This window comes from Saccostrea cucullata, unplaced genomic scaffold, assembly GCF_032062105.1.
Source record: "Saccostrea cucullata isolate Sc308-1 unplaced genomic scaffold, CSIRO_AGI_Scuc_v1 ctg397, whole genome shotgun sequence".
In the NCBI taxonomy this organism is placed as follows: Eukaryota; Metazoa; Mollusca; class Bivalvia; order Ostreida; family Ostreidae; genus Saccostrea; species Saccostrea cuccullata.
In genome coordinates, this window is record NW_026924611.1 from 123,856 (window position 1) to 146,550 (window position 22,695).

Below are 22,695 nucleotides of genomic sequence, written 5' to 3' on the forward strand. Positions count from 1 at the left end.
ATTGCTGATAATTACTGTTGAGGTACTGTCGATGCTGAGATTTACTGATAATTACTGTGGTCATTGTTTTTAACCTGGTAATTGGTTTAAAATAAAACAGAGGGCTATAAAAACCTTCAATTATTACTTTCTTTTACTTGAATTATCATGATAAAATTTTCATATTTCTTTAAATGTTCTGCTTGTGAAAAAAATTACATGACTGTATGTATGTATGCTGATCTCAATTTCTACATTACGTTTGTGAAAATTTTGACAATAATCAAATGAATTATTAATAGAATGAATATATAGAAATAGAATTAATAAAAAAAAATTAACTGCAGAAAAAAAATTGGAATTTTACTTTTGCATAAGATCTTATTGAAAAATAAACTGTAAATAAAAAGAAAATTATGCTATCTTAAAAAAGATCCATCGCCGCCTTTCCCGACTCCAAGAAATTATGTAGGGAGATCGGTGATCTTTTTTTCAGTATTAATTTAAGAAAAAAGTTCTTAATGGATGGGAAAAAAAATCGGGATAAAAAAAGTTTCCTGCAGGTTAGAAAAGTTGGATTTGTTCCGTTTTCACTAGGTCAACTGGTCGAGTTTGGACATTTTGTTTTTGAAGGCCTTTTTTCTCGAAAACAATTATATTTATCTTGTTAAATGTTCAGTTTTCTGGTCTCTTTTTGTCGAAATATTTGAAAATTTGCTCGAAAATTAGAAATTTTATCCCTTTTAAAAAGTGACTAAGGGGTGAAAACAGGTTTGAATATGTTCAATCTGTGGGCACTGATTTTAATTAATAATTTATTTATTTATTCATTTATTTGAATGTTATGTAGACGTTTGTAGATCGTCCAAGAATTAAACTCCTCAACATGTACATAATTATGTACAAGTACACACTGTATGCATGTGCAACCGGCAAATGGGGAGAGCTGATTAAAAATTAGAGGTTAAGAATCCCTAGTGCAAAGGTACATGTGTTTAGTTTGTCTCTTAAAATTCAAATACAAAATCATTTTTTATTTAATCAGTTTTGAAATCTCATTAATTTTTTTTTTATTTGATTTTATGGAATGGGAAATAACAGAAATGAGACTTAATTTAATATGTTACTATTAGTATATGATCAAATTGATCGATTTTAATTTTGCATGATAAAAAGTTGAAAGGAAAACACCTTTAAATTGATTTCAATTGATCAGAAATCGGTGATCGACCTGTGATTTGGCTGTATTGTGTACATGTCTTCAGCCCCGGGGTAGAACGGGATACAACTTGTATATTCCATGCAAATTGTAGTGGTCAGCGTAACAATGGGCACTAATTACCTATTGTTCTTCGTCTGTGGCTACCGGTCTTATCAATAAACAAACTACCTACACTGTACATGTACTCGCTACTTTGGAACAATCTTAAAGTTTATGGTCGCACGAAAAAAAAATTCCGTAATATTGAATTTGATGACGAATAAAATTGATAGAAAAAATATTTAGAATAGAACACTTTGGTACTATAATAAAAAAAAGATATATACATATACATGTACATCATGTACGTTGTACAGACCGTTTATATTTTAATTATTATTTCAATTCTCAAAGATCTATCTTTCTTCAGTATTTAATTTCATTTTTTAGTTTTACGCATATTTCTTCAATCAATCAATCATTTATTTGAATCTTTTTACCTTTTAATATTAGTATACATAGACCACAAAAACATATAAAATGTAGGTGATTTTATACAGTAGGTCTAAAAGGCATGCGTGAATAAGAAACTAAACAAAAAAAAATTGTAGGTTGCTATAAATGCGAAGTAAGGGAATTTAGGCCGGGGAGTATATTTTGTTTATCAGAAAAAAGAATATCCCGGGGGAGGTGGTCACATGTATTTTCAATTCTGAAGGTTTGGGACCGGTAAATACGTAGGCGAGAAATTGACTTCACTTTTTAATAAAAAAAAAAGTGTGCAAAATTAATATACAATCATATAGATATAAAGAGAAAGATTGTTTAGTGAAGCACTTTTTTGAAATAATATTAGCATTAATTGTTCACAATTCAGATACAGGGAAACTCCACTTCGCTTAATCCGAGATAAAAACCCTTAAATGTATGGATTTTGAATGTCAGAAACATGACGTTGTGTATCGCACTCATGAATAAATGTTATAATTACTTCAGTTCTGAATTTTGTATGGTTCATTGCAATTGATTCTCTAAAATAATTTTATTCATGCATATAAAAAACTCGATAAGTAAAATTTCATAACTTGCATGACTTTTAAAACACACAACTAAAGAACAGACTTTGCCCTATCGGCTATCACTATTTCACCCCCTCCTTTTTGTGCTACAATCAAGTAAAATTACATGAATAAGCACCAAGTCTGTACTGTTCGTTTATACAAAGGTCTCGGACAAAAATGGAATTAAAAAAAATTATAATCTCTGCACAAAATTCTAATTTTACAAAAACGCAAGCTGTAACGATATCCCTATGGCAGAATGTACTAATAATTGACCCGATTCTAAAACGAAAGTAGAACTTTACACGTGGTTGACATGTATGTTCCAGAACAACAAGCACAAAGTTTGCATTAATGGAAAAAGTTAATTCAAGTTCTGATTTATTTTATTTTGTTTTTTAACTGACTGACCGCATATAACATGTTTAAGGAGTGGCGCATAATATTAGAAGCCATATGCTCATAGACTTAAAACTGTATACCATGAAAAAAGAATTAGCCTAAAGAAAGACGTGTATTTCATTGACTGAAAATCACACTGCATAAGATTTATGTCATGTAGTGTACAATACTTAAGCCTTAACAAATAATTTAAAAGAGAGAGGGAGAGAGAGAGAGAGAAAGCTAGAAAGCGACACAAGGATATAAAATTCGCAGGGAGGACATTGGAGAACTAGAGCGCGCTGTCTACATAATATATATAAAAAAATAATTAAAGATGCTTCAATTTAATTATTTAACCCTGTCACATTCTTCTATAAAATAACAAAGTGTACGCTTCAAGACTAGATTTTATGACAAATATCTAATACTGTCTTGTTAAAATGAGAGCTTAATAAAAAGTAAATGGAAAAAGGGGGGGGGGGTGTTTTCAACTTAATGTGCTCATGCATTTTCAGTTCTCCACACGGTAAAATAAATTGATATTTACAACCATTGACTGTATTGAAGTATTAAAGATGCCCACAAAAAGCTTTTGATGACAGTACACATACATGTGAGAAAAAATATGAGATGATATTTTTTTAACCTTTATGAACAAAAATTAAACTTTTTAAAAAAGTACTTGGGAAGAAAAACCACTGCAAATACAACAGAATAATTTTCCTCAGATAGTGTCATCTACGTGTAAGGAGAAAAAAGAAAAAACATAAACAGTTATGAAAGCTTATGTTAACATTATGGTCTAAAAATAATTATAATGAAATTAATAGCTGAAAACTGAAAACAAATTAATAAAACGTGACTTTTTTTATTTAGAATAATTTATTTTGTAATTGACTGTAATGAATTTGTTAAAATACTTTAAAAAAAAAAAACCAAATGATCATTTCTCAGGCTATTTTAATCCATTCCCAGGTTAAAAACAATGACCACAGTAATTATCAGTAAATCTCAGCATCGACAGTACCTCAACAGTAATTATCAGCAATTCTCAGCAGCGACAGTACCTCAACAGTATTTATCAGTATTTATCAGACTCCACAGTAAAAGACGACAGTAATTATCAGTATTTATCAGCAACAACTAAAATTATCAGCAACAACAGTAATAATAACAGTAAATATCAGTAATTATCAGCAAGAACAGCACCGTATCAGTAATTATCAAACATTATCAGTAAAATTTGGGATTCTCAGCACTTTTTTCGTCCAGTAGTGCATGCGGACTCCCCAGTCCCGCCACAGACATTGGAACAATGTCCCCCACAAAAAAAACCTTTTACATTATAAACTTTTCCATTTGTCAGAAAACAGAAATATTATCCCAGATATAGAATAAGGTTAAAAATAACCAACTCCTTTTCATGCTTTATCAACTTCATTATTAAAACCATTGATGAGCATTACACTTAGAGCTCGTAAACAAAGGTATGATACAAAAGGTATATTATCACATATATGAACAAAATATAACAGCCTGTCCTGTGCTAACAAACACAATGAATTAACATATGCACATGTTCCTAGAATGAAACAATGTTGGATTTAGTGGAAACAATGACATATAAGTATATACATCTATATCAAAATATGGAGCTGATAGCCTAATTAAAGGTCGGATGGTGGGTAGTGACTACCCCTTCCCCCGATAAAATGTTCTAAGGCAGCTTGCATATTATTTAGGTATATGTTGTTGCCTATGTCCGACAGGTGTGTACCGTCTGTTCGGAACAGCTCTATTTCTGAGGCTTTAATATTGTGATCGTGGCCAATGTACAAACCCTGCACTTGGTCTGCCGTGAAATTCTTTATACATTTATTGATTCTGATACGTTTTTTATTAATTTGATTTCCCATTCCCAAAGGTGCAAAAGGCCAATACTTTCTTGGTAGGATGGCAGACCAAGTACTCGGCCATAATGCATTAAATCAAAGTAATGTACATTGTGCATTTTCTGAGAAAGTTTTTGAAGTGATTTGTTCAGTGGTTAGGTCATTTGAACCTAAATGTATGATAAGAAAGTCTGGTGGACTTTGATTTTTTGTCATTTCATTTACAGTTTTTTGTAACTCTTCCCATTTAAGTCCTCTTACTCCCCTCCACAGGATTGACGACTTTAAGTTGAGGTTGGTTCCACCAGGTCTGCTAGCTGCAGCCAGTCCAGCCCAGTATGGGATTGAGGATCCGACTATCCATATTGTTTTATCTGAAATGCTTTGGTAAAATTACTTGAGAGCATCTTTGTGTGTGCGGGTGTTGCTTGTATGGTATTTGTGGAGTATGCCTGGAATGTGTGCAATTTTTTTTTTTTTTTTTTTTTTGTATGGGGGTGAACTAATATGCCAGGCAATTTATTGCGGGCGGATGTAAGTCAAAAATGAGTTAGATTTCCATCTACCCATTTCTTTAATCTGCGTATCGGGAGTTCCGCGTTTTGCCAATTCGTTGACCATGCCGATGCGGAAACTATGAGACCTATAGTGACCTTGCACTTGCAGAAATGAGAGGGACCTATCTAAAACTGCCTGAAATTGAAAACGGGTAATCGGTGTACCATCTACATGAACAAACAGTGTATCTGTATTGGGGGGTCTTAACTGCAAATAAGGCTCGATTGTTGCTGTTGGACAAAATTGTGTGTCTGGTAATTTTTGTATTTGCAGAACTGAACTTTTGCCTATTTGATCTGTTTTGGATCTATTTATTTTTATGAAAAAATGACCAGCTTTGCTTTTGGAGATATCTGTAATGCACAAAGCTAGAATTTCATTAACTCTAAGCAGACCAAAAAAAGGTAAGAGTGTAGGCTGCGGAAAAAAGTGCAGTCTCGAATGGTGAGCGGCATACCGATTTTAAGGTCTGTATAATTTTGCAAAACAGCTGAAATGATATGGGGAGTCGCAGGTCTTTACTTAAACCACCAGACCTCTTAACACCCTCGATAGATTTTGTAACACTGAAATTTTTTGTATTGTCCTGAAACCCGTTGACTTTGTGGTAATAGGATATTGCACTAATGTATAAACATATAGTTCTGTAAGTGAAGTTATTGATTGAAAGGTATGCAATGAATTGTAACAGCTGATGAACTGGGACAGACCAGCTTTGAGCCAACCCATAGTGAGCAGTGAAATTTTTAAACTTTGTTAATGCAGTGTTATAAGCCTGGTGAGTATTGGGTGCTAACGACCTATACAAAAGTCTTGAAGCCTCCTGTTCTAAATGTCCCAAATGTGGCGTGGTAGCGGTGTGGGCCACAGGTCTGCCTCTGGTGCAAGTCGTCGAAATCTGGCCCACTGCGAACGAGATAAAGCATCAGCAATGCAATTTTCTTTTGTGTGTATGTATTTTGCTGTTATCTGAATATTATACTGTAGTAAAAGTAATACAAGCTTTCTGACAATATTCATAACTCTGTCTGATTTAGAAGATAGTGTGTTAAGGACATGTACTACTGCCATGTTGTCAATGTGGAATAGGATTTTTGTATTTTGTAAGCACCCATGCCATAGTGTAATAGCTACCATAACTGGAAACATTTCAAGAAATGTCATGTCTCTGGTGATACCCGAATTAGCCCAAGACTGAGGCCAGGACCCAAATGCCCATTTCCCCCCAAAATAAATGCCGAATCCTCCATTGCTTCCCCCTGCACTATCAGTGAAAAGTTGTATGGTTTGATTATCTAAAAATTGGGTTTTGATCACTGAAACACCGTTATATGATCGCAGAAATACTTGCCAAATAAGGAGGTCTTGCTTAATATTTTTAGTAAGCCTAATTTTGTGGTGAGGTTTTGAAACTCCGATTGTTGCATTAATGAGGCGCCTGCAAAAGGCACGACCAAGGGCAACCACCCTACAAGCAAAATTAAGTTGACCTATGAGCGATTGAAGTTCTTGCAAAGTAACCTTTTTTGAGGAGAGGAAGGAATTGATGACATGCCTTAACTTATCTAACTTTTCTGCTGGCAGAGCCATAGTCATGTTTTTGGTGTCAAAAAGGATACCAAGAAACACAAGTTGAGTAGATGGTCCGACAGTTTTGTCTGCAGCTATTGGAACACCCAATTCTTCGCAAAGGGACTTAAACTTTTCAAGGGTATCGTGGCAAACTGAAGAAAATTTGGATCCACAAAAAAGAAAATCGTCTAAATAGTGCAAGATAAACTTATTGCCTGTATGCTGTTCAGTTAACCAATGCAAATTTCTCCCAAAGCGCACAGCTTATTGAGGAACCGAATGGGACCATTTTGTCAAAATAAAAGAACCCTTCTAACTTAAAGCCTAACAGATCAAAATCAGCTGGGGAAATAGGTAGAAGCCTAAAGGCAGATTTTATGTCTGACTTTGCCAAAAAAGTTCCCTTCCCTAGCTCTGCAATCATTTCTGCCGCCTCGTCAATACTCGAATATTTGACTGAACATTCTGTGGAATCTATGAAAAAATTTACTGAATCTTCATGAGGGTATGATAAGTGATGTATTAACCTCATGTCCCCATCTTTTTTAGGGACCAAACCCAATGGTGACACTTGAGGGTTTAAAAAGGGGGGTTGTGGGAAAGGCCCAGCTACGCGGTTGAGTTGTAATTCTTTTTTGATTTTTTGCTGTGCTGTGGGCAAATTTTTGTACAAACTTGGGAGGTTTTTACTTAACCGTGCTCTCCTAGGACCCAGGTACTGCAGTCTAAACCCAAATTTAAAACCCTGGAACAGAAATTGAGAATGTTCATAACCTTGTAAATGCTTTTTAAGTGAATCAAATTTAATAGGAGTATGCCCTAATGTATAGAGATGTTTATTTCCTTGCGCAGTTGACTCTGGGATGATTTCCTCTGCACTGACTGCAAGTGTGGCTGTAACGGCATCTGGGGAAGAAAGTACAGAATTTACCCTGGTTGTATATATTACAGCTTAAAGGATATTTGGCACTTGTCTGTGTTGTTTTAGGGGGGAAATGTTGTGTTGTGTTCTTGGAATATTGACCTAAATTAGCATGTGCATATTCTTGTGGCTGTGAAGTATAATTGAAATTTGATTGGTTGCTGACATACATAAGCCAGAATTCACTATGGATTTCCCCCCACGACATCGTTGGGTTTGATACTCTACGTAGTCGAAATTGTTCGTCGTACTTATACCAATTATACGAACGACTAGCTGCCAGGCGGATATCTCGCATATATTTTAGCATTTCTTGAGCTTTTGCCTCACTGTGTTCGAAAATGATACTCGTGTAAATCATGTTAGCTGAAGTCCACTTTTCTATACTTAATTGCGAGTTCTGTTTTCGCTTAACAACACATAAACGGCCATTTTTAAAGTGGACTTCCCCTTGTGAATCCCATTCATCTAATTCCGTGGCCGACTTTAGCAAGAGAGAAAGATTTACAAATTGCCCCTCCCATATTTTTAATTTAAGTTTATGAGGTACATGAGCGGCTATACTGTCCGCTGAGCAAGTTTGCTGCTGTGGTAAACCTGCCATTTGAACGAGTGACTCACCCGGGGTGTCGGTTGTCGAGATGCTCACGTCTGCGGGGGGATGGCCTTGGGGCTCCTCAGGAACTGGTACCTCCTCCGGACACTGTGACTGTGCCTCAGCGGGGCTTCGAGTGCGACGATTTTTTCTCCCCTTTGCCCGAGCTGGCGAACCCATCGGCCTCTTCCGATTGTTACCTTTGTCTTTGGTTTTCACAGGCGGCATGCTTCTGCTTCAAATATCCAAAAAACATGTGGGGATTTCAGCAGGGGTTTACCGGATTTCAAGTATAATTAACTCCTACGTAGTTCCAGCTTGCAAGATAACTCATACATAGTTTAAACAATCAATACAAGGTGTCTCAAAATTAATATTGACTATTTGATATAAAATCAAATAATCCTGATTATTTTAAAAGCATGACTTTTGAACTTTTAACCAGTTTCAATTTTTAGAAAATCACAGGGCAAAATTTGTATGGAAACCATACCTTCTTCTTTGCTAATGCCAGATATGATGTGTTTTGAAAACAAGTGAAAGGTTTTACAATGTAGACCAATATTAAGTACAGGGTCATGACCTAAAAAACATAATGGTATCAGAAAACATTTTCATGGATCAAAGGTAACAAATAAAGGTAGGGAATTCCCATTTGTTTATCGTACTGTAAGTAAATTAGAATTTCAATTCACTATCTAAATTTTGTTTTGAAGATGATTATTTGGATGCAGAAAACTTATGTATTAGGGATATCAATTCAAAAGACAGACCTAAGGCTTGAATCGAATAATCATGTAGTACTTTCTGTAGTTGAGAACTATGTTAATGTTGTTTTTACACATTTACAAAGTAATAAATATATGTACCTCAATTTAGGTATAATATACTGAAAGGAAAAAGAAACGCAGGGTAAATTTTGAGGTGAATTAAGTTCATTTTTCTTTTTTATATTTCCAGCATTCCTATCTAACTTTTAAAATCATCTTTAACGAAAATGTATCCAAAATCCCATTTTATTTTGTCTAATAATTTATGAGTTATTGAAACTCATATGACAAAACCCAAATGTGAAAATCAGAAACCCTCATTATCTTCAATTTCTCCCCGCGCATCTGTCACAGCCTTGATTTTCCTTTGCATGGAATGCAGAAGAGTCTTCTTCTTTCAAAATTTTGGGCATTGGTAATCACACAGAAAAATTAGCTAATCGACGCGCACGTGCGCCAGTGAGAGGAACACAAACGTAGAGGTGACCGACTCAAAAACCCAATTTGTGTAATTGATTTCAGTTTTGGGGTGAATGTAATGATTATCATAGTCTAGTGTATTAATAGCGGTTTTTGTGGTTGTAAGGTGGCGAATAAATATGTAGCAGGACGAATAGCCCGATCATAAAGTGGCTCTGTTACTCGTCAACGTCATCGTCACGGTTGAATGGAAACCATTCCTTGCCCTCTGACAAAGGATAACATTTATGGTGGAAATTAAAAAAAAACTGCTCAGTAACCCGTGGTTGCATTTGTCCTTACTTAGGCAATTTGAAAACTAGACCCTATGGAACTTCTGTCAGATGTACCAAGAATGCAAGAAATTCATATCGTCTGTACATTATGAAAAACAATGTATTTACCACATGAAATGGTACAAAAAGATTTGTTGTCAAACTTGTCTTCATCAATTTGCACGTGTTTAGGGTTTTTAGCGTTTTAACTAGGTGAAGTCATGAATTTTACGGTTGAGTAATTCTGAACACGGATTTTAGTGCATATTAAAAAACAGTATTATCTGACTAATTTTCGTCGTTTTCGGTGATGCGGTAAAAAAATATTATGCTACCCTTCGTTTCTTTTTCCTTTCCGTTTATTTACTCCGTTATCATTAAAATACCGGTACACTGAATCAAATTAAACTGTTGTGTTTGTTATTTTCTTGCATAATCACCGGTGTTAGATTGACCTGTCTAGTGTGAGACAGCAGTATGAGATTTTTCTGTCATACCATGTGTATTATTGACACGAACGATAATGTAAACATTCTTTCTTATATGACGATTGTAACAATGGTGAAAAAAAAATCACTTATTCTTAAACCTTTTCTTTTTTATCTCATTAAGTTAAACTTATTGTCATCCAAAAAATTGTCGTATCTCCACTTTTTAATAGTACTTTTTTTTGATCGAGGAAGTATTTTTCTAAAATGAATTTCTAGGCTATTGGATATAAGAGGGTTGTTCGAAAAGTTCGTGGACAACTGTCATATCTTTTTTATTTGACATCATATGGTATCCAAATTTGGTAGCAATATTTCAGCATTAAATCTAAATTATTTGTATCAAAAAATTTCTAATTATCTATTATTCATTTAAAACCTCTAAAATTAAAAACTGCAAAAACCAGATCGCGGAGCAGGTCAAAATTTAGTAATTCACAAACAAGAAACAAAATAAATGTGATAAAGTTTGTAGTCATATTCTCTGTTAACTGGAGCAAAAAAACGAAAAAAATTGAATGAAATGAAACTTAACACATCAACAAAACATTGTGTTTATTTTAAATTTCTTGAAAGTAATATAACGAGGATTAACATCGTCCACGAACTTTTCGAACAACCCTCGTATATGCTTTTGAATCCAGTTTATATATCAGTTAAATGATTTAAGTTGACTGTAATTCATTTTCTTAGTTTTCACGATTGAATTCACCATTTTCAGATACGCGTTCTTTAATGGTGTATTCAGATTTTTAATAAGATGATATTTTGCTTTAAAAAAAATGGATTTTTAACCTTATTACAATTACAGGCCAGTATTTAGGATAAAACAATTTAAGAAAAATAATCATCCATGCACCATCATTTAAATGCATTATACCAAAATGTAGTATTTGTTATTTTTTTCCTACGCTCAGACTTGTTCATCTGAGGCTACTTGAGACCAGCTTTGTCCAAGCTTTAGCAGTAACTTATGTTTCTTAAAGAGTTACAGTTAATCTCTTTTAAAAGCATCTAATATCTCTGTTTATGTTTTTATAACAATTTGTTTGATACAAACAATCAAAACAGTCTGTTTTTGTCTCATAAATACATGTGTATGAACATAGAGGCTCATAACTGGTCAAAAGTTAACATTTATCAACAAAAAATTTGCAAAAGCTATTCATCAGAAGCAGGTTAATGCAGCACACATATCAGAATTCGGCGAATTTATGCTATTTTTATAAAATGTAACATTGATAAATCTGAAAAGTCGAAGATAAGATATTTACTACTATTATTAATTCATTGAGTCTAAGACTAAACGAAGGACTCCATCACGACGTAACCATGTTTAGTCTAGAAATAGAAAAAAACTTCAAGTAAGATGTGAAAAAGTTCGACACTGACCCGTGAATAATAAATTTCTATTTGTAAAATGGCTAAGTTCATGTGGATCATCTTTGAACCATAAGAAGTTCTGCTAGAACCCAACACTCCTATGGAAGAAATATTCATTCCACACTTTTGGTTGGAACCATGCAATTTTTTTAATACTATGTTCACATAATCGAAAAAAAAAAATCAAACTCCTTTTATCAGGCGATTCAAGCATGACTTTAAAAAAATATAGAATGATAACTCTGATAGAAATAAAGTAATATGTTTCAAAGTATACAACCAAGTTTTAAACTTTTGCTATCTTGTTGTTAGGAACGACAGCAGAAGGGCAAATCGGGATATAAAAAGAATACCGTCTGTTTTTGTTATACGAAAAGAAAATTGTAATTTAATTAGCGTTTCTTATCTATAGGCTTTCATTGGTATTTCATCCCTGAAATAAAAACATATCTATTCATACCACACAAAAATACATGATTTTGTTTATTTTTTAACTTTTGCATCTTTCCATTAATTTCTTGGGCCACAAATCAAATTTTAAATATAGATTCTATAAGTAAATAAAATATATGGGTGTACCCTTTACAAGTTGAAACCTGCTAAAAAGCAATTCTTTTCAGAGACTTTTTATTAATTAATAATATTTATATCCCAGTCAACTTAAAATATTTCACATGTGCTTCATATTGGTTCTTTTACTGCCGAAAGGCGACATAAAAAACGAAGAACATTACCCATGTAAATTTATGTAGGAACATTACGCATCACTTGTTTATGGTGTTTGCAGCGGAACTTTTTAACCTTTCAAAAACCCAAAAGCATATCCAGAGAATGAATATCTTTTAAGACCGAGAGAGGCTTTTGACAATTAAGTTGAGGTTTCAACAATTTTAACAACCTCGTTAAGAGTCCCCATTTCGTAAATTCCGAGGTTATTATGATGTTCCTGTTAGCAAATTAAACAGTTCATCGTCAGTGTTGTTCTTTGTTTGAGTCTTTCATAACAATTGTCATACTTTCCTTTTATACTAGAATTGACTAGGGCTGAATTTTCAGTCCATATCAATACGTATATATGACACAAGGCGGGTTGGCCCATTCTACGGCTTCTCAGCTTTTCTTCTCTTAGTCATATGATACAAATCTTGAAATTTACACGGGTCCATTTTTATGCCCTCTTGACATATTTAATTGTATCATTTATTTTATTTATCTTTTTTACAAATTTTACGAAATTTAAGCAAAATAAAACGATCTTATTATCGTTTACTGACTAATTTCATTCTTATTTCATTTAAACGACAATAGTGAGCATCGAATAACCCGAAATCACACATCTTATGAAGAGTAATCATTGATAAGAAAATTCTGAAATGAAGGATATGGATGTCATGAATAGTATTAAATATCAAAGTCCATAAAACAATACAAAATAGGAGCAGAGCAAACACGGACCTCCGAAACATCAGAGGTGGGATCAGGTGCCATGGAGAAGACTTCATATTTATCCTCGTAAGTCATTTAAAAATAATACAAAAGAAGAAAACAAATCTTTATTCTCATTTTATTTTTGCAGTCAAACATAGAATTCTACTGCAAATTCCTTTTTTTCATATATTTTCTGCTTTTCTAGTCCCTGAAAGAAAATAGATATAAAAAAATTAAAGAAAACACATCCATAAATATGCACAAAACAATTTTCTGCTTATAAATCATTTTCCTTAATATAAAAATGATTTTGAAATGATAGATCTTTAAAAAAAAATGTCAATATTTGTTAGACACATCCAACTATTCCATTATTTGGTCACCTTTGTTTTATAGCAATGACGCTGTAAAACGATGATAGTCCTTCTTTTTATTTTACGATTTTTAACGAAAAACTATTGGATATGTTGAAAAAACATATAAATTTTGCAATATAACCTTTTTTTATTTCCAAAATAAGTATTAAAAATGTCAGGTAAGTAATTGTAACTGTTATTAAATATGAAGACAATATACAAAAAAGAATACATATGCTGCAACCTAACAAAAACATTAAGAAACAATTGAAAATTAAAAAAATCAGGGAAATATGCATTTGCAAAAACCCATCACCAGTAAATAAACTGTTTTGTATACCCACCACTGTCTCCCTTGTTCAAATTTTGTGTAACGTTCCTAGTATATAGAGTGGTATCCTCTCTAGCCATAGTTAGAACTGTATGGATACATATTACAGGTATACTCACCATTGTATCCATTGTTCAGACTTTGTGTAGCGTTTTTAGTATCTGGAGTGGTATCCTCTATAGCCATAATTAGAACTGTATGGATACATGTAATATACTCTGTAGCTATACTGACCGTGTAGCGTTCCTAGCATCTGGAGTGGTATCCTCTATAGCAATAATTAGAACTGTATGGATACATATTATAGCTATACTCACCATTGTATCCATTGTTCAGACTTTCTGCAGTGTTTTAGTATCTGGAGTGGTATCCTCTATAGCCATAATTAGAACTGTATGGATACATATTATAGCTATACTCACCATTGTCTCCATTGTTCAGACTTTGATGTAGCGTTCCTAGTATCTGGAGTGGTATCCTCCTCTGTAGCCATAGTTTGAACTGTATGGATACATGCCATAGCTACTGTACCTGTTGTAGCTATAGGGGTACCTGTTGTAGCCATAGGAACCTAAAAATAAACATCATGTGACTATCATAATGAAGACGGTTAACATAAATAAGCCTATAAGGTTACAAATACATTTTTCAATCCTAAAAAACTGCTTTACTTTCAAAAGGAGCAAGGACTTTGAGCAATTTGACTTCTATTTTGCTTTTTTGTCATGTAGTTTTTATCTAGTATTATTTAATGTTATCTTACAGGGAAAAAAAATAAAGGAAGTCTGTCCTAAATATACTTAAGTGTTTGTGTTAGTGTTTTTTCTTTCTTTTTTTTCTTTATTTTAGCCTTATTCTTTAAACATGCTTGTTGAAATAGAGGTTTTTACACTTAGCTTTGATAATCATAAATCTCGGAAGCGTCACAGACGCAAAAAAAAGTCATATGTATATTTATTGCATTTTAATTTACACCCTTAAATATTTAGAAGGGGATGAATAAAATATTTTAATTAAAAATAATTATCCTTAGACAAATAGAGTAGAATTGCTGTCAGTATACCAAAATCTTGTATAATACGTTATCAACTATAAGTCCCAAGCAATAAATTCATTAACAAAGAAATTACATTTACCTGAGTAGTAGTCATCGTAGTCATTGTAGTCATAGCGATTGTAAGGATAGTGCCCGCCCATGTATCCTCCCCTGTAGTAGTCGTTATAGTAAGGGTAGGCAGAGACTACAGCCAAACAAAGAACGACAACCAAGACTAAAGCCTTCATTCTGACTGAAGATCTGTAACAAAAGAATGCACCTGTTAATTTGTTTAAAAGAAATAGAGAATATCGTTGGGATAGCAGCCTCCCCTGTAGTAGTCGTTATAGTAAGGGTAGGCAGAGACTACAGCCAAACAAAGAACGACAACCCAGACTAAAGCCTTTATCATGAATGAAGATCTATGAAAAAAAATTTCCTTTTTATTCATGTATTAATATATTTTATATTTTCAATAAACAAAATTCAAAGGAGTTTTTACCCCCCTCACCCCCGAAAGAAGAAAAGAAAAAAAATAAAAAAAAATAAAAAGAAATTAGCTCTGAAGAAAAAGGCATTGGAGGAGCCAGCATTCCGTTAAGCGCTGACGTAAGCAGCTTAATGAAATATTCCTAATCATGTTTTGTTCAAATAGGCTTCACAAATGGAATGAAGAACGTTTACCAAAATAGAAGAATCATGATCATATGAGTCTTTTGCGACCAATGTTTATTTATAATAACAATAAAATCTACGGGAGACAACTTTACTAATTCAAAAATACTTAAAAAACAAAAGAAAGTTTTTTTTTCTCAAATAAATACATGTAATGCTAAAGTACTTACTTTGTACTGTAGAGCTGCAGCTGACTTTGTGAAATCAGAGAAGATGTACAATAAGCAAGTCTTTTCTGTCCTTTTTATAGCAAAAACAACTAAGCGTGGTCATCTAATTATGTAGATAAGATCACCTAATTTATCTCATTCAACGTCTTGAATGATAAAATATCGGATGCAAAATCTTTTAAGTGAATACTAACGACGCAGAAGTATTTTTCTCTTTAGAGGTTGGAATAAATGAAGTGAATTATTAAGATATATGTTTATTTTGAAATTGTTTAATTTAAACTGTTTATTTTCTTGCTTATAAGATACGCAATATCTAAATATCATTGTATCAAGCTTATTTGGTATTGCAGCGATGTCAACGGTTTAAAAATTGCTTCTTTACAATCTTTGATGTTTTGAGTGGAAACTGGTTTTTAATGTGCAGTCCCAAAATTTAATAAAATATGAGTGTCAATAATATATATCAAAACAATTTTGTTAATTTCTAAAATATTTCATCACCAAGAGTTATTCCTTTACTTTAATCTTTTTAATTACGTATTTTGATATGTTATAAAAAGATAAGTTCCAATATCGGCTTGTTTTACTTCTAACTAAATATGTATAGCTTATCTATTTGACCTTCCAAAAAATTCTTATTTACGAAAAGTAGTTTTTTTTTTGTATATTTTGCAGAAAACAGAGCAGAATAGACTCATGGATGAAGATAAAAAGTTATGTTGAAGAAAATAGAAGACGATAGTTTAACAACTATGAAGGTCTGACGTCGCTAGAAGACAGTCAAAAATTTATTTACATCTGTGTTGTGTTAAATACATATGTATAAAAAGATCTGCACTGACTTTAAATCCACATACGTATCGATCAATGATGCCCGAAAATCGTTTGTGAACTATGTCGCATATATTTAACTGTTGTAAGTTGTTATGAATTTTCAAGTGATCCTTGTATTTTTAAGTTATATCAAACTTTTTTTATTGTTATAATGGGTTATAGATCATCACGATTTTAGTTATGAAAAATTTTACTTAGAATTGAATATATCAGTCCAAATGAGGGTGAAATATTGCTGATTTGTCAAATTGTATGTGAGTAAAAGCGTAGAATATTTATCACTTGAAATGATGAATACTCATTGTCAAAACATTTATCTTTAAGGATTTTTTTTTTACTTTAATAAGTGAATTTTTCAAAGCTTTACAATCCGTTCTTTGACACATGTATATTAAAACTTATTCGGGAACGCAATATTGCACTAATGTGTATGAAATACAATAACCTTAATGCATGCTTTTATTGATATGTGTGGTCTTTATTGAAAAAAAAATAGAAGGTAAATAGAGTAACATGCTTCATGAAGCATGCATTTGCAATTTATCATAGGAGATGCCTAATTGTGATTGCGATATTTGAATTAAGAATAAGTAAATACATGTTTAACAGTGTATGCTAAAACGATGCATTGTATATTATTACACAAAACATTTAAATTGCTTGCACAATCGTCAACCCCAAAAAATAAAATGGTATAAAGTTATATTGAAGCAGTGCTTTGTTTGAAACTTAAGTTTGGTGTATGTGTCGAAATAATAGTTTTAATGATGCTACTTAGAATTCTACATCATTTCAAATTTAACTGTACAGTGACACAAAGACGCATGGAAAATGCTTGTACATTTACATGTTCTCCCGATCGAATATCCGTAGTAACCACTGAAGAAAGAATAGAGTTTTTTGAAGGAGGAATGCTGACATTAAAAATTGCAAATTGATAAATGAATGAATCAAAATGATAATTGAAAACAATTGATGAAAATCGAATTCAACATAGTGTAGAACTAGAGAAATATATATATAGGACGTTTTCAAGCTTCAAGCGTATATGCAATTTAAAAAAATTATCAGTATCTTGAAATATTAGTGAAAATTTTTTTGTGTTTAAACTTGGTTTCCTCTTTATAATAATTTTGTTTACAAATTGATGATTATATAACTTATAGAGCTCGGATAGAAGAATCTGCTTGGTAACACATTTTATTTAAATATATATAAATGTACGGTATTGGTCTTTAAAAAATATTGCATTTAATCTTTATGCAGTTAAAAGTCATTAAATACTATTTTTATTGATCTTAAGTTTATTTTTCAACTTTGCAGCGTTACTTATGACGACACACTTACAATGTTTGACATTTAGTACCAATACAGTTCAAGGAGCAGAAGAGCTTCTCACATATCCGAGACTTGTACAATGAATTTATGATTTCAATACTAAAACAGGGGGTATATTGACTAAATGTTCAATTGTGCATTTTTTGCTTAATTTAATGCATGAATATATATTTAATGTTTATGAAATATATGGCTATATCGATCAGAAGTGAATTAAATAGTCAAAGAAAAAAATGCGGGCTACAGAATTAATATTTACATATCCACTGCTTTCTCTTACTATGAACCTGCAGTCTTCAATTGCGTTCATAGGACCATAGACGCAACTGCTTCTGCTATAAGTGCAATTCCGATTTCACACTAGTTTAGTACAAGCTCTTCAAGATCTACACTAATAGTATACGTTCAGAAGTATATATATATATATATATAAAATGTTGAGCAAAAGGATTAAATATAAGTTTTTAATAATATTATTTGGAAAAAAGACATTAAGAATAATTTGAAATTGCTGATTTATATCTTTAAAAATTTATTTTTCGTCAATGTATTTAATTGTATAATAAAACTTTTTTAGAAATTGAAGAAAACTGCTATATTTTTTTTTCTTATCAATTTTTTGCACAAAGAACGATACCTCTTCACACTTGGGTGTTTTAAAATTCAGAAAAAGCTAAATGTTTTCAATTGTATATCTATTCAAGAACGATTTCAGCTCTTAAAAATACATAGAAGAACTTAAAAAAATCATAGAAAGCATTCTGGAGTTATAATCATTATTAAAGCATTCTCTTTTTTCATCAAAGTGTTAAATTATTAATTTTTTGTCAGAGGGTTTAAATAAGGTTGATCGATGACGTCACGACTGCATTAAAACAAAGCTTAAAATAATGATGTGATGACGGCGCTGCTTGTATCCAAATAACTGTGTTTGAGATGAAAATACTTTATAATTTTTTTGTGATTTATTAGAGAATATGTGCAATGATCAGTTTTACTGATTTTATAGCCATGTGTTTTACTTTACTAAAGACAAAATGCCGCGTCCTAATGTATTAATGTATAAGCCAGGATTTCCTCTGATATTCTTGACAACATTAAAGATGCAAATATAAGTAATAAACAACGATTATTCAGTGAGCATGGCATATGAATAGCAATAGCTCTGCTGGCATATTTTCCATAATGCGCTAGCGCGCATCATGGAATATGCCAGCATACCAATTGCTATTCATAACGCCATGTTCACTGAATAACGTTGTTTATTACTTATAAAAGAAGAAAACACTTGCTGTGGCCTTCAACTAGACATTTAGATATATCGACGACGTACTGTCAATTAACAATGGTGATTTCCAATCTTATGTCGATACAATATATCCATGTAAGCTTGAGATAAAAGATACCACAGAGTCTGACATCTGCTTCATATTTATATATTTTACTTGAAAAAGACGTTAATGGTAATCTAACAACCAAGCTCTATGACAAACGTGATGACTTTAACTTTTCTGTCTTCTACTTCCCTTACTTATGCAGCAAAATACTTGCATACGGAGTTAACATATCTCAGTTGATTATGTCAATAATTCATCTCGTTTTAGAAATTACCCATACGTAGAGCATGCTCTAGCGTATCGAGTCTGCTGAGGGATATGAACCCGTTACGAAAGTGTAAAGGGTATATTGCTGCAAAAGTAAGGGGAATTGAAGATCGAAAAGTTAGTCATCACGTTTATCATAGAGCTTGGTTGTTAGATTTTGTAAAGTGAAAATTAATCTTAGAGTAATTTGCATTTTCTTGTTCAAAAAGGGCATTTTTCTTCCTTTTCCCTCCGTTCCTTTTTATTACTTTTTTTTTCATTTTCTCTGCAAACGACGGTTAGATTCTCTGGTTGTCATCAAGAGAAATGCGCACCAGTCAGAGTTTTAAAATACTTTTTCTAGTTGCCATTAGTACCAGATTTTACTCATGTTCCCTGTTGTTCATTTTAATTATGGTTAGTGCTACTTCTCCATGTGCATGGCATAAGATGTGAACTATTGTTATGATCCTTGCACATGTCGGAATTCAGCCTCGTTTTAGGCGATGACATCATATAAGACTCTTACTACTAAGTGGCAGCATATGTAAGCATCAATCATGGGCCATAATTTGGAGTCTTTCACGCGTATATGTATTAGTGACACATAATAAAGTTAAAAGAAAAATAACAGGAACGTCAAAAAAAAAACAAAAAAAAAACAACAACGATTTTTTAGTCAAATATTAAATGTTTTTCAAAAGGAATGGGTTAACTTAGAAAGAATTACGCTGAAAGACTATAAATAATTTAAGTAATGAAATAATGGAGATAACGAGCAGAAATCGAGTCTAAAAAGTCCACCAAACCTGGCTAAATAGGAACAGATCATAACTGGATCTCTAAAACATCAGAGCTGCGATCAGATGCCATAGAAGAGTGACCATCCCTTTGCCGATCTGTCACTACGATATGAATGCTATCCATTTTTCAAATTCATTTTTAAAAAGTAAGGGAGTGGTCCGATCTATTTTAGCATCCTTACACTTTCATGCTTTGGCTTTGGGAAGGACAAAAGATACCATCAATAATAAAGAAAATGATATGTTATAAAAATTTATTTTACAACTCTATAAATTTCTTCTTTATTCTAATTTTTTTCCAAATTCTTCAAGATGATATCATCACCTGTATAGAAACGAAATAAAGAATTACTCGCTTTTAATCCAGATGACAAATAAAAATAAATCTTCATTAGAGTAACATAGTCGACTTTCAAAGTACAGTTTACATAAAAAACAAAAAATAAAGAAAAATCCCCAAGTTTGGTTATTTTTTGGTTTTGACTACTAACGAACAAAAATAAAGTGAAAAAAAAAATCATTCCAATTTTAAAAAAATAATTTGACGAAAAGCAGCAAACACGTTAATATCTACATATATTTTTAGCTATCACACCTGGATCCGCTCCTGTTGTATTCCTCTTCTTGTCAGTAGAAACTTCTCCTAGATCCGTACCCATAATATCCGCCCTGTCCACCACCGCCGTATGAGTATGGGTAGCTGTTCATGTAACCATAGCTGTTATATCCCCCGTAACCTTCAAAGGATAAAAGAAATATTTATTTTGATACGAAAAATAAATAGCGACGAGAATTCAATCAGCAATATAAATCTGTAAATATGGCATTTAGCACGGACCCCTGGAGATTCCAGGTGGATCAGTATTCTAAACTGAGCACTCTGCATTATTTCCTTTGCCTAACATTTACAACTTTATTCGTAGAGATAAAAAAAAAATGCTTAGATATTATAAGGATTTTCTCTCTTTATTTCTTTAAAAATTTGCACAAACAATATGAGAGATAAAAGATAATTAATTATGCGTATTTTGATGTCGACAACGACATTTTTCTATATTTCTTTCAATAGTCGAAAGACGGAGAATACTTCATTATGACATATAATTATACGATATACAACATGGATAGGAATATTAAACTATATTAGAGAAAAGAAATACAACGTCAAGAGAGCAGCTGAAAGAATTTGTAAACAGAAGACAATGGAAAATATTTGAATATTAAGCACTTGAAATACTATATATGTAATAGAGGAATTAATTATGTTGATTTGGAATGAAAAAGTCTCCTTACTCCCTGGGTAACCTCCTTGGTAACCTCCTTGATACCCGTATCCTGGGTAGTAGCTAGATCCACCCATGTACCTTCCCATTCCATATCTATAGTTCTGGTACATACCAGGATACGCATAGACAGCGGCAACACAAACCAAGGCAATGAGGAGTAGGGATTTCATTCTGACGGCAAAACTGCAAGCAAGTATAGTGAAAATAAAAAATAAGAATGCATGAAACAAATGGAGAAAACGAAGAGTATTCGAACTCATAATCCAATTATACATTTAGAATATTCAAACTAAGAAGTCCATAATCATCATAAAACCAACAAAATTTAAATGTAACTTAATAAAATAATCGCAGCAAGTTTGTAAAAGATATAGGATGAATTGAAATTGATTTTGATTGGACTGTATTCCTGGTAAAATAAAGAAATTTAACGATGAAAAGACCTTGTTTTTTTTATTTAGCTACGTTATTATGGATATCTTATTTATACAAAACTGCTCTAACATAATTTAACATGAATAAACTTTGATGTGTTTTATTATTTCAAAAACTCTTTTGTCTTATTACTCGTATAAAGGGAAAAACGTTGCAACTTGAAACCAAGAACAAATATAAGTTCTACTAAGTTTTAATAAAAAAAGCAACAGACATATTTTTTTTACTTTAAAAATGCATTTTAATGATTGCGTCTTTAATAAAAAAAAATAAATTCCTTAAATATTACACTTTAAAATGAAGATAATATTTCCTTAAGGATACTTACATCAGTTTTCTCTGCAGCTTGAAGAAAATTACAGTGAATTACAACCCTTCAGACTCTGTATTTAAATGAAAATTTAAGGGCAATAAGTGTGAGTTAAGGGGGTTCTGACCTTATGTGTCTTCTTCACCAAAATCGTTTATCACAGGACATTTATCAAAGTTGTTTTATTGTTATTTGTTTACAATTGATTCCCGAATGACCATGACGGACAATGATTTTTCATTATATTTTGCACTTAATACATCTAATTACAAGGCTGTGGCTCTTTTCACAGAAAAGATTTAACCACGCTATAATTTTATATCATATAATATATATAAATATATTTTTTCTCAATAATTATTGACAACGTAATCATAAATTATTTATATTATATAATAGAAAAAAAAATTGCAGCTTATATATTTTTTGCAGAATGGGATATAAATTCAGATTTCAGTTGTAAAAAATATGAAAATGACCAGTGTTCTATTCTTCTCTTTCATATTTTTGATAAATATCTAACAAGTATAGACATTCATGTTTGCAATAACTAAAAAAGCATTATTAT

General features: G+C 32.1%; 2 protein-coding genes across 2 annotated transcripts; both read right to left on the reverse strand.

Annotated features, from left to right (window-relative positions):
• Nucleotides 1-6,900: 6,900 nt before the first annotated feature.
• On the reverse strand, nt 6,901-8,408 carry LOC134266847 (uncharacterized). The gene has a single exon (XM_062749059.1). The coding sequence runs from the start codon at nt 8,390-8,392 to the stop codon at nt 7,484-7,486; it is 909 nt and encodes a 302-aa protein (XP_062605043.1). The 5' UTR covers nt 8,393-8,408; the 3' UTR covers nt 6,901-7,483.
• A 12,315-nt stretch (nt 8,409-20,723) lies between these two features.
• On the reverse strand, nt 20,724-21,552 carry LOC134266852 (prisilkin-39-like). Its single transcript, XM_062749063.1, has 2 exons — nt 21,390-21,552; nt 20,724-20,833 (listed from the first exon to the last, which is right to left on the reverse strand). Exons 1-2 carry the CDS (start codon nt 21,550-21,552, stop codon nt 20,724-20,726), a joined length of 273 nt encoding a protein of 90 aa, XP_062605047.1.
• Nucleotides 21,553-22,695: the final 1,143 nt, after the last annotated feature.

What these genes read in the sequence shown, in the direction of transcription:
- LOC134266847 (XM_062749059.1), bottom strand. Translation starts at nt 8,392, where the DNA reads ATGCCGCCTGTGAAAACCAAAGACAAAGGTAACAATCGGAAGAGGCCG.
- LOC134266852 (XM_062749063.1), bottom strand. Translation starts at nt 21,552, where the DNA reads ATGAAATCCCTACTCCTCATTGCCTTGGTTTGTGTTGCCGCTGTCTAT. An exon ending in CCAAGGAGGTTACCCAGGGA is followed by an intron (nt 20,834 to 21,389) that starts GTAAGGAGACTT and finishes TATCCTTTGAAG; the next exon opens with GTTACGGGGGATATAACAGC.